Raw genomic sequence first — 12,963 nt, 5'->3', positions numbered from 1 at the left:
CAAAAAAAACCCTCCAGGGCCTGATGCCTTCACCACATGGAAACTGAGAGAATATGCCTCTAAATAACCTGTGAATTAAAGAACTTGTAATAGAAACTAGAAAATATTTGTAATCGAATGGAAATTAATTACTACATACAAAAGCATGTGGAATGCAGCTAAAGCAGTATGAAAAGGCACACTTCTAGACTTAAATGCATATATTAGAAAAGAAGGAAGGCTTATTGAGCTAAGCATCCATTTCAAGAAGTTGGAAAAGACAGAAAAATAAACACAAAGTAAAAGAAGGAAAACAATGAAAAGAGAATAAATTAAGAGGATCATAAAGCAAAATATTAGTTACTTGGAAAGAAAAAAAGAGTAGGTACAAACATTAGGAACCAAAACAAAGGGAGTCATAATTCCAATTATTGCCAACATTAAAAAAATAAGAATAGTATGAACAACTTTATGCCAATAACCTTGAAAATTTAAATAAATGGGAAAATATCCTAAAAATATATAACTTAAAATTAACTCAAGAAGAAACAGAAAATTTAAATCATTCTATAATGATTAAAGAAACAGAATCTAAAGTTTAAAATCCTCCCCCGCAAATCACAAGGCCCACAAAAGCTGACTGCTTTGTTGTTCTTTTTTTTTTTCCAAGTGAGTTCCACCAAATATTTAAATAAAAACAATGACAATCTTACACACATTACTCTGCAGTAAAAAATAAGAGTAAGTATATCTAGCTCATATAATGAGGCTAGCATAACTCTGGGTTCAAAATCCAACAATGACAATACGAAAAGGGAAAATTATAGGCCGATCTTATGAATAAAAATAAATGTAAAAAAATTAAACAAACTATTAGCAAACCAAATCCAGAAAAGTATTAAATGTATAATACATTACAACCAAACTAGATTTATCCTAGAAATGCAAGGCTGATTTAATATTTGAAAATAAATTAATGCAATTCAACACATTAACAAATGAATGGTGGAAAAGTATGATTACATGAATAAATGCAGAAAAATTGATAAAATTCAACATTTTATCATTTATGATTATAAACTCTTGGCAGATCAGGAATTGAGGGAGATTTCTTTAACCAGATAAACACACATACACAATCACACATACATGAAAACTGACCTATGACAAAGGAGGTACCGCAGATCAGTAAAGAGTGCTATAGACTTTTCAATAAATAGGGCCAACATAATTGGTTATTAGTAAGCAGAAAACCCCATGAAATTGGACCCCTCTACTCACACCATACACAAAAATCAAGTCCAGGTGGATTAAAGACATGATGTGAAGGCAAAATTATTAAGCTTCAGAAGATAACATAGAATGGATGGGAAGGATTTTTTTTTAATGTAATAGAAAAACTGCAAACCATAAAGGAAAAGGTTAATAAATTTGACTAAAGTATAATTTAAAACTTCTGTTCATTAACATACACTATAGAGAAAGTCAAAAGACAAGCCAGAGCGGAATAAGACTTTTGTAACAGAGAAGGCTACCATCCAGAATATATAAAGAACTCCTATAAATCAACAGAAAAAAGGACAGAAGACTTGGATAGTTCACAAAAGACATTAATCCAAATTGCTAGGAAACATTTGAAAAGGTGCTTAGCCTCACTGGTAATCAAGCAAATGCAAATAAAACACAATAAATATCATTACACATCCATTAGACTGACAAAAACTTTAGCCTGAACTGTAGGTAATGATGTGGAGCAATGAGAAGTCTTACACATAACTAGTAAGAGTGTAAATTGTTACAATCCTTTTGGAAAACACTTTGGCACCATGTAATAAATTTGTAGATGTGCAGACCCTACAATCCTACAATTCCATTGCTAGATAAATACTCAAAAAAATGTCTGCACACGTGCACCAGGACACATACACAAATAATTGATGGCAACATTGTCCACAATAGCCCAAAAGTGGAAAACTGTAAATATTCCAAACTGTTATCAGCAGTAGAAGGGATAAATAAATTGTGGTATGGTAATAAAATGGAGTATTCTACCACAATGAAAATGAATAACAATAACTAAACATAACAACATAGCTGATGCACTAATATAATCTTGAGCAAAATAAGCAAGTCACGTAAGAGTATGTACAACATACTTTTACTCAATAAAGTAAAAAAAATAAACCATAGTTTCAGGAATGCATTTGCTCATGTAGATGATAAAAGGGCCAAAATGATTACCTCTTAAGTGAGGATGGTAGTTAACTGAGGAAGAAGGAAGGAGTTTTGATTGAGGAAGGGAGCGAGAGGACTTCTAGATTGCTGGCTTGAAAACTGGCTACTCGGTAGTTTGCCTTATTAATTACTCTTTTAAACAATATATATTTGTATTTTGCATTTATTCCACAATATTAAAAACGGATAAATAAAACTGAGAAAAAATATATAACCTAGGTATTTGAAATAATAATGACTATTTATGAATCAGCTTGCCAAAATTTATATCTAACAGACAAGAATATTTTCAATGCATTGAAATATCGAAATGGAGAGACATAAGTCTCTCCACACCCAGACATAGAAAAACATTTAAATATTTTCTATTCCTTTTAACATTAACAGCGACAACAATAAGCAAAATAAAAGGTAATATTAAAAATAAGCAGCGAGAGGGGCCGGCCCCTTGGCCTAGTGGTTAAGTTTGGTGCACTCTGCTTTGGCGGCCCAGGTTCAGTTCCCTGGTGTGGACCTACACCACTTGTTGGCAGTCATGCTGTGGTGGCGACCCACATACAAAATAGAGGAAGACTGGCACAGATGTTAGCTCAGGGCAAATCTTCCTCAGCAAAAAAAAAAAAAAAAAAAAAGTTAGCAAGAAACAGCATCTAAGGAAGATCAAGCCCCAAGATGAGTTAGTGCACCCTGCTCATTTAGGAGGCAGTTACTGTATTATTTTTCATATGAGTCAATGACAGTGCAGTAGAGTGGAAAGAGCACTGGTCTTAGAGTCAGAAGTCCTCGTTTGAGCCTTAGCTCTATCACTTTCTGCTTTGTTAGCTTGCCTCCTTAAGCCTTTGTTACTTCATCTGCAAAATGGTGATTAAAAATATCTGTTCTAAATATTATTTTATAGACCTTAAAATGCTATAAAAACATAAACACAACCCAAATTATAGGTAAATTTGTCAATTCAATGAGCTTACCTATATCACCCCATTTAAAATTATGGCCCCTAACGCTAGCGTTCCCAACCCCCCCGGCTCTGCCCCATCTTTTTCATAGCATTTACCATGTTCTAATACACTCCATTATTTATACATTTATTATGCTTGTGGTTTATTGTCTGTCTCCTCCCAACTAGAATGTAAACTCCACGGGGCAGAAGCAGACTTGTCAATTTGTTCACTGATATTCGCAGAGCCTAGGATAGTGCCTGTACATAACAGCAGCTCAGTAAATATCGCTGAATGAATGAAGCTGATCAATTTAACTTATAGAAAAACCCCACTGAAGAACAACTTTAAAAGTTTTCAAATAGCTCATTTCCTTAGACTTAGCTCTATGCTTCAACAGTTGGAAGAATGAGCAGTGAAAGAAGTTTGAAATCATAAGAACTGGAACTCTTGTAAGTCCATGCAGGACTCCATTCGAATCACACTTTACATACTGGAGAAGGAGATTTGTAAACAAGAAAGGTTAGAGAACAATTCCAACAGGACGTCTGAACCAGGTGCTAAGAGGGAAAAGCCTGGGTGACAGAGAGAATCAGAAGGTGGCAGTCCCGTGGCCAGGACTGTCACCCATGGTTGATCCAAGTTACCTGCACGCAAGGTAGGTTTCCCCCAGAACAACTGAGGAGAGACTACCTTGGCTTTTTTGTAACAGGATTCTCTAGTTGTTGCTAGATGACGAGTTCTTTGCTTGATGATTTAGGAGGTGACTTTTAGGACACAGCAATAAGTAATTTACTATGGAGAAGCCCTGCCCCAGGTGACTCTGAATCTGGGCAGTTTAACTGGGGTATATGTAAGTACTACGCTCAGAAAAACAGGTTGAGGGGTTCTGTTCAGAGTCAGTCTACGTGACTTACGTATTGATAAGTATCTAAGTCTTCACTGATAGCTAGTGAAATTGTGACAGTCAGTGCATTCTAACAATGATAATTCGTTATTGAGGAAATGAAAATTTAATATTTTTTAATCACAGAAAAAAATTAAATAGAGAAACAGGAAAAGTATAAACCTCCTTCCCTTTTTTAAGCTGAGATTAATTTCTTGTGCCAATGTACCAAAAATAAAGCAATTTAAATGTTTGTGTTTTTTTAAATTTATTTTTGTTGAGGAAGATTAGCCCTGAGCTAACATCTGCTGCCAATCCTCCTCTTTTTGCTGAGGAAGACTGGCCCTGAGCTAACATCTGTGCCATCTTCCTCTATTTTATATGTGGGATGCCTGCTACAGCGTGGCTTGACAAGCAGTGCGTAGGTCGGCACCCAGGATCTGAACTGGTGAACCCTGGGCTGCCGAAGCAGAACGTGCAAACTTAACCGCTGTGCCACCAGGCTGACCAGATAAACATTATTTTTTTATTGAAGTATAATTGACATACAACATTATATTAGTTTCCAGAGTACAACACAATGATTCAATATTTGTATGTATTGCAAAATGTTGTATTTTGAAAACAAATTAGAATGACTCTATCTTAAACTAAATGTAGTTTCACGATTTCCTCACCCAACCTCATTTAGTAAATAAAAAATTCATTAAAAGCAAATGCTTAAGATAACTTAAAATTCAGTTCATCATAAAAAATTTTTTAAAAATGCATCCCAGAGAATTCTGAAAAATGTTCTAAAGGAAAATAAATTTCTTTAAAAATGGGTGTGAAAGGGAAACAAAGTCATATCGACGAGGTTGAATAATTAAGGCACATAAATGCAGAGCTCCATTCTCTGCAGAGTTGACTCTGGCTCAGATCACACAGCTTTGACAACCGCCTCAGCTGCTTACCGTGTTTCAGTGACATTAACCACTTGGGGCTTCAGTTTTCTAATCTGAAAAATCAGGATAATTTAATGTTTAACTCATAAGAGACAGAATTAAATAAAATAATGTGTACATGAAAGACAGTTTCTGGACATGGTAATGGTTCAACAAATGTTGATGGTGATGATGATGATGGTGATGAGGAGGAGGAGGAGGAGGATGGCACAATTTGTACAAATAATGTGATTCTGACTTGGTGTTTTCTTAATTGTAAGCCCTGACACCTAACCTTCTGGAGACGTCATTAGTCAGAGAATGTGCAGGAACTGTGTCACTTTTCAATTCACATATAATTTTATTAAAAGAAAAAAAAAGTAAGAAAAGAAACCTTTTGGTGTCCAAATTTTAAATAATCACTTAATCTGTCTTCTGCTTACTCAATGAATTTTCCACTAGAGGTTAGTGATGATTATTTTTACAAGTCTAGATTTTCTAAACCTGAGCTCATTTTCTAAAGTAAACAATTGGAATAGAACATTGAATAACTGGCATGTATTTGTACTCATCTGATAACAGGACATAAACTAGGCCAGTAACTTACACCTCTAACCAGAAGTAAATTAACATATCCTAGAAACTGAAAGAGGTTGAGAGTATTATTATATTAATTATACTATAATTACTATAATACTAATAATTATACTAAATACTATAATACTATATAGTATTATACTAGAAACACAAGTACTTTCACAAAGAGTTACTGGGTAAACCAGTAAGAATGGCCTATAATCCTCCATGGATTTCTCTTCATAGCCCCCCAAAAGGAGAAGAATTGAATGTGAAGAATTACACTTAATACAAAGCAAAAGACTGCATTCAGATACATTTTTCAATGCCAGATATTTGCTACAGGAATTCATAAATGGTAATTTCCATTTCATCTTCATTTACTCCAGGGATTCTCTTGGGGGTAATGTTCTATCTGGTATTTTATTAGATATGGAACACTTTAATGCAAATGCAGAAAGCATAAGCTATTAAACCCGAGAATAGCTACTCTATATGGAACTTCCCTTGGATTGAATTTGAAACAAAAGGCAATTAATGAGTAGTTGTAGCTCTCTTCTATAAAACCACACTGGTAGAACTTTATAGAACTACTTTTATCATTTCTTTGTTACCATGTCCGGATTAAAATATGTGATAATCAATACAAATGAACCCTTATAAATAATCGACGTAGCACCTTGCTCTTCCCTGAATCCCCTGACCTGCCTCACGCTGTAGTCTAGGAAACACAGACACAACTGGTGTTATAATTGCACCAAACTAAAAATAAAATGAACTGAGGCTTGAGAAAGAGACTGGTATCATTTTTCCAGATAAGGTAAATAAAATTGTAAAGTAAACAACATAATTAGTGTAGGAACTTATTAAAATTTTAACCTCTCATAGGGTTAAAACTCCATCTAATTTCATCACGATCATTGGTTATATTTTTAAACTGTAGCAGATTTATTACTTGGAACAGCTTTCTTTAATGTCAAAAATGCTTTCTTGCTATCATGACACACACTACGTTTCTGCCAAGAGCGACTCTATCAGCGTTTCTTCTAAATTACTTAAATTCTTCACATACTAATTGCATTACTTAAAGCTAGTGTAGAGCATCTAAAAATTGTCTCCCATATAAATTAATAACACTAGCAAAAGCAGCTTGTCAACATACGAAATAATTAGTGAGAATCCTCAGTACCCACAAGACCTAATTTTAAGTGCCTTATGCTAGAATAAACTCCATTGATAATAGAAAGTTTCATAGTATGAATAAATTATCAGTAGGTTCATCTGGGGACTGCTTTAAAATCCAACTTCATGTTTTGTTAAATTTAGAAATATACATTTCCAGTAAACGTTTAGCACTCGTATTATAGAATACATCTCAAATTTTGTGAGGAATTCTTTTGAACATTCCCAAAGGAACCTGAAGTGCAAGTTCATTTTGTTAAAAAGTAAATCCTTATAATCAACAGCACAACAGATCCAGTATCTTCCATATATACCTACATATTTCAGCGACCTCCATACATCTCTGCATTTGCACCTATCCTCCTTCCAAGACTCAGCAGAACTCACATGTAGGAATTACTCTTTCTGTTTCAAGAAGTGCAAAGGGAAGAGGGAGGTGTGTCTTGGATTTTTTCATAGTTTCCAAAGAAATACATGTAACCCCTCATAGTGAAGACCCTGTCATCTAAACAAGGGCAGGCACATTCACCTCCCAAGACTGAAAATAAGTAATCGGATAAAAGAATTAGGAGGTCACTGGAGAGCTTGGTAAAAGCAGTTATATGGAGTCAGAGGGAGGGAAAATAATGTAATAAACTTAAAAGTATAGACTACACTTTGAAAAGTTTGGTTGCAAAGAACAGAAGAGAGAAGACAGAAGCTTGAGAAGCCTGAACACCATGGGAAAGGTGATTTAGGATGAAAGAGCTGAGTACATTTGTAAACTAAAGGGAAAAGATGGAAGAGAGGAAGACATGGAAGATAAAGGAAAAATTAGATTAATCGATGGACTAAGGATCCCACTGGAGTTGTAACAGAACGGCATCCAGACCACAGGTGGGTTAGTTGGTCTTGAACAAAAGAGTTAGGTCTTCTTCTGAGATAGGAATGTAAGAAACTAGGAACAGACATTGTTAGGGGTAAGAACAGAGGTGAAGGGGAAGGAAAGAGAAGTATGCTGGGAGAGGCCATGCCTGGAGCCTCTGTTTTCTCTACAGACCTGCCCTACAAGAAACATTAAAGGAACGTCTTCAGGCAGAAGGAACGTAACACCGCATGGAGATCTGGACCTACGCAAAGGAAAGAAGAGTGCTGGAAATGTAAAATATATGGGAAAATACAAAAGAGATCATTTTCTCATTTTTAATCTCTTCAAAAAATAATTGACTGTTTAAAGCAAAAATAACAACAATGCATTATAGGGTTTATAACAAAGTAAAATGTATGACAAACAGAGCACATAAGAAAGAGGAGTGAACATAGGTGGAAATTAGTATATTGAGAAGGAGATCTGATCGGTGGTTACCAGGGAAAAGGGGGGGTGGGGGGAGGGTACGGAGGGGGAAGTGGTGTACCCACAACATGACTAACAAAAATGTACAACTGAAATCTCACAAGGTTGTAATCTATCATAACATTAATAAAAAAAAATATATATATATAATTGAACAAATCGATATCTGGCTAGCGGTGGATCTGGATGTATTCCTCAAATCATTACTTCACTGGGTCGAGGGAAGGATTAATAAAGATATTTTACAATGATAAAAAAAAAAAAAGAAAGAAAGAGGAGTGAAAATCCAAATATACAGATATAAGGTTCTTATCTTATATGTAAAGTGATATATTATTATTTCAAAGTACATGGGATAAAGATATACATTATAAGCCCTAGATCAGTAGTTCTCAAAGTGTGGCCTGAGGTCTAGCTAACAGAAGTCCCAGGAGGAGATTCCCAGTATATATTAGCATGAGAAGGACGTTAAGAAATCTTGTAGTTAAGAAATCTGCTTAACCTAATGTTTCTCAAACTTCATTGACCACAAAACACTTTTCGAGTTATACTTATTAACATCTCACAGAACTAGTGTTACTATGGAATATATTTTGGAAAACGCTACTAGTTCTGAGAGTTGTTAACAGTGTTAAAAGATATCCTAATCACAATATCAACACGCACATGTCTTACTTTAAACAAAGTGTCTATTCTTGTGTCTAATAAAACAGATAAATTAGTAGTTGTTTATTTTGAGGGAAAAAAATCACAGGCTCTGGAATCAAGCAGACTGGGGTTTAAATCTGACTCAACACTTCCCAGAGAAGATCTTGACAAATTACTTTCTTATCGTGAGGGTTAAATGAGTTAACATGCTGTAAGTTATCTGGCACGTAGTAGGTAGTCACTACATAGCAAATGATGATGATGATGATCATCATAATAAATAAAGATCCCTGAGAGTACATCCTCCAGCACATTTAAAACAAAATTCAATTCTCAAAAGTTCCAACTTTTTTGAGGAATGTGAAGTGAATATTCTCTACCAACGTTTTTAAAGAGTGGAATTTAACATAAGATGAGCTCATTGTGATACCCAACTAAGAGGTTTACCAGCTGGGATACAAAAAAGATTTTACTAGGCTGGCCTGGTGGTGCAGCAGTTAAGTTCAAATGTTCTGCTTCTCGGCAGCCCAGGGTTCCCAGGTTCAGATCCTGGGTGCGGACATGGCACCGCTTGGCAAAAGCCATGCTGTGGTAGGCGTCCCACATATAAAGTAGAGGAAGATGGGCATGGATGTTAGCTCAGGGCCAGTCTTCCTCAGCAAAAAGAGGAGGATTGGCAGTAGTTAGCTCAGGGCTAATCTTCCTCAAAAGAAAAAAAAGATTTTACTACCATGCAATGTCAAGACACAGACTTCCAAGGACAGCATGCTTCAGCAAAGCTCTAGAACTGTTTCTTATGTAAGGAGAAATAACAGAAATACTCATTAAAACCTTACTAATAATGGGGTCATTGTAATTTAAGTTAAATTTCTTACCGACATGTTGGGCAATATAGCTCTGATACTCATTATTGGATAATATTTATGCTAGTAAATTCATCAACTAATATTCACTGAAGAGGATTTGAACAGGTGGAAGGAAAGCAGTAGTCATTCCAGGCAGTGAAAATTAAAAGATCTTTGTAGGCCACAATACAATAAGCTGGTTAGACTGATAGAGGAAAAAGTGGTACCCGTCCAACAGTGTACAGAAAGCCTTGAAAACTAGGCAGAAGAATTCAAACTTGATTTGATAGGCAGGAGGAAACCACTGTTAAGTTCATCATCTTAAGATTGATATAATAAAAACAAAGTTTAAGGAAGACTAGCTTGTTAGTGACATTTAATTTGCATCAAATAAGGAGTCAGTCAGGAAGGGTACTTTATTACTAGAGTGATGGCTGGAGTGAGACATCAGCAGACTACAACGGTGAGCCGTGCTTGTCATATAAATAAATGAACTAGTGAATTATGTTAAAGGGCAAACAGGCGAGGGTTGCTCATTGTCTATTCAAAGAGGAGGAAGGGCCTGGTTGAATCAGATGGTTCCATGGTTTTAAGGGTGGGTAATGGGGAGAATAGTGGCATCAGGAAAATTGGGAGGGATGGTCTATAGGGGAAATTTGTTAATGGACATTCTAAAGGTACACAAAAATTAAAATGTTCAGTAGAAATTTTAGATATAAAATTAGATTTTAGAGAACTTGCCTTTATATAACATATTTTTATACATAAATATACAAAAGTAATTTTATTAAATGTGTGGCATATCCTGTGACATGTTTTTCCCCAGGTAGAATTACTTTTTAAATTATATTGGCTTAGGCTATACTAAAATCCAATTTAATGACAGCCAGCCCAAAAGCCAGTAGGACTGGATTAAAATGATCTTATTAAATGAAATTCATACAGAAATCCCTGTGAACTTAAGTATTATAATTTCCATTTTATAGATAAGAAAGAATATAAGGCATATTTTAAAGGGATCAGCAGAGGAGTGATGGATTTTAATGGACTGAATTGACTCAAGCAAGCCTTAAACCTGGCTAACTCTGACTTATCCATGAAAACTGACAGAAGCAGCAACAAAACAACATAAAATAGCAGATAAACCAAAAGTATCCAGAACTGAAATATCATATTTTGTCACACTAACCTTAAAAATTGGGTATGTCTGACTCTCAAACTAATATCTAGTGATAAGATTAAGAAAGTTCTTTTCAAAAAACGTGTTCTGCATACCGAGAACAGAGAATGTAATTTCCACTGGGAGCAACAACCTGAGGTTGGAGAGAAAATGGATGGGATGGGAAGACAGATCTCTCAAAATCTGAACCCCAAGATTCCCATTAGTACCTAAGAGTATATAAAGATTTGATATCATTATGAAACAGTGTGTCTAATTCTTACCATTAATAACTGGTGTGTAAACAACAATCCCAACCAAGTTTGGATCAGATACAGTTGTGTCCAGAATAAGGCCCCCAATGCTGAAAGATATAAAATCATATCATTTAGAGAAGGAAGGAAATGTACTAATTTGAAGTTGTTCTTTACATACAGACACCCCTACTTTTAAAAATAAAATATTTAGGCATTATAAAATAGATTAAAAACAAAAAATATTCAAAGGAAAAATCAATGTTAACAAAATGTTAGAAATAAATGTTAAAAATAAAACATGGCATAAAATGTGGAGCCCCACATTTCAGGGCTCTCTTTCTGACCTCCAAGATATGTTACTTGCAAAAAGGAAAAGCACATACTACTTTAAGTAGCATTAAAATGTCTGAAGGACATATAAAAAATCATTAACAATGTCTATCTCTAGGAGGTGAGACTGATAAGAGATTAATGGTCACTTTATATCCTTCTGTACTTATTAATTTTTTAAAACCATGTCCATTTATCACTCTTATAATTTAAAAAATAATTTTAAAAAGAGTATCTTTTCATATTTGAAGTAAACAAGGCATTAAAAAGGGATGATTTTTACTGTGTTAAAACTTGACATAGTTAGGGTGTGTCTTATCACTGGTAAATCAAAATAATGAATTGTAGCCATAGAAAGAGCTGATCTTGAGATGAGAGGTCTAGAAAAATGACACAGTTATATAGGGGCAAGCCATACACTCTCACTCTCAACGTCTCAAGGGAGATTTGTTTGGCGTTTCCAAGATCATTATCAATTGGTTAACTTCAGTCCCTTGACCTACGTACTACAAAACATTGCCAGTCCTAATATTCCACGGGATCCTGTTGCCTAAATCTTCCAGGAAAATGCAATCCACATTACAGAAAAATGAGCTATATGCTGTCACAGAATAGGGTTGATGGTCAAAATATCAGATCCAATGTTCCTACCATTACCTGACAGTTAACATCAGGAAATTATGAAATCTTTATTATTTTAATTCTTTAGTAAAATAAATGAATGGCTTAATATGCTTAAACTGATAGGCGTTCCCATTAATAGGTACAATATAAAGTCCAAAAATAGTCATCCTTAGAAATATTTTAATATTCTAAGCCTTAATTAAAAATATATATATATATTTCATAAAGCAAGCTAGTTATGTGTCCAAGAATAAATTTCCATACCAAATCGTATAGCTCATGCTGTGGATATAACGTCAACACTTGCTAAAATACATTTAAAAATATTTTTGTTACTCAGGTAATAAAACTTACTATAAAACATTAGAAAATAACAAACAAAAAGAAGAAAATAAAAATCAGTCATAGTTACATCTTTCAGAATTATAGTGTTAGCTTATGGGTATATAGCCTCCCAGACATCTTTAAACATAAATGTTTAAAAATAAAAACTCAAATCCTCAAAGTAGTTTTCTTCACTTTTATTAAATTTTATTTCTATCAAACAAACATGGATTATTTAAAAAGTGAAAGTACCACAATGCTTATAAAGCTGTCCCTAGCTCCACCCCCAGATCTTGCTCTTTTCAACTTCTTTAGCCGTTTCTTCTGGCATTTAATTCTATATTTCTAACAAACATGTTTATACTCCTATTTCTTGATTTTTAATTTTAGCCATTTATCCAATGACTTCCTACTAAGGCAGATGAGGATTTAGTCTCTCTTACCCTTCCCTCCACACAAAAGTGCCCTCACAAGTCCCTTCCTCCCCCTATCCTGCCAATCTGGTTACATTATAACCTTTGGTGAAATATTTAGGGTTTACTTTATTATAACAATGGACTCATGATTCATATCTGAGCCACAAATTGTATTATTAGATTTCCTCACTTGTACTTTTTGCCTTGCCTCATATTTTTCTTAACTCTTTAGTTACTTATTACTAATTCAGGCTCAAATTTGTAACAAAGTTAATGAAATGCCTCTGAATACAGTCAAACTCATCGGA

The 12,963-nt window shown here is 34.5% G+C and overlaps 1 protein-coding gene across 2 annotated transcripts in view; it reads right to left on the bottom strand.

Annotated features, from left to right (window-relative positions):
- Positions 1 to 12,963, bottom strand: part of SLC41A2 (solute carrier family 41 member 2) — a 124,429-nt gene that overhangs the window by 32,685 nt on the left and 78,781 nt on the right. For both annotated transcript variants that reach the window (XM_046646010.1, XM_046646011.1), the window contains one exon: positions 10,989 to 11,068. In XM_046646010.1, coding sequence (XP_046501966.1) covers positions 10,989 to 11,068 — 80 coding nt within the window. The remainder of the gene's footprint in view (positions 1 to 10,988; positions 11,069 to 12,963) is intronic.

This window comes from Equus quagga, chromosome 19, assembly GCF_021613505.1.
Source record: "Equus quagga isolate Etosha38 chromosome 19, UCLA_HA_Equagga_1.0, whole genome shotgun sequence".
In the NCBI taxonomy this organism is placed as follows: domain Eukaryota; kingdom Metazoa; phylum Chordata; class Mammalia; order Perissodactyla; family Equidae; genus Equus; species Equus quagga.
This window is presented reverse-complemented; position numbering and strand designations above follow the sequence as displayed.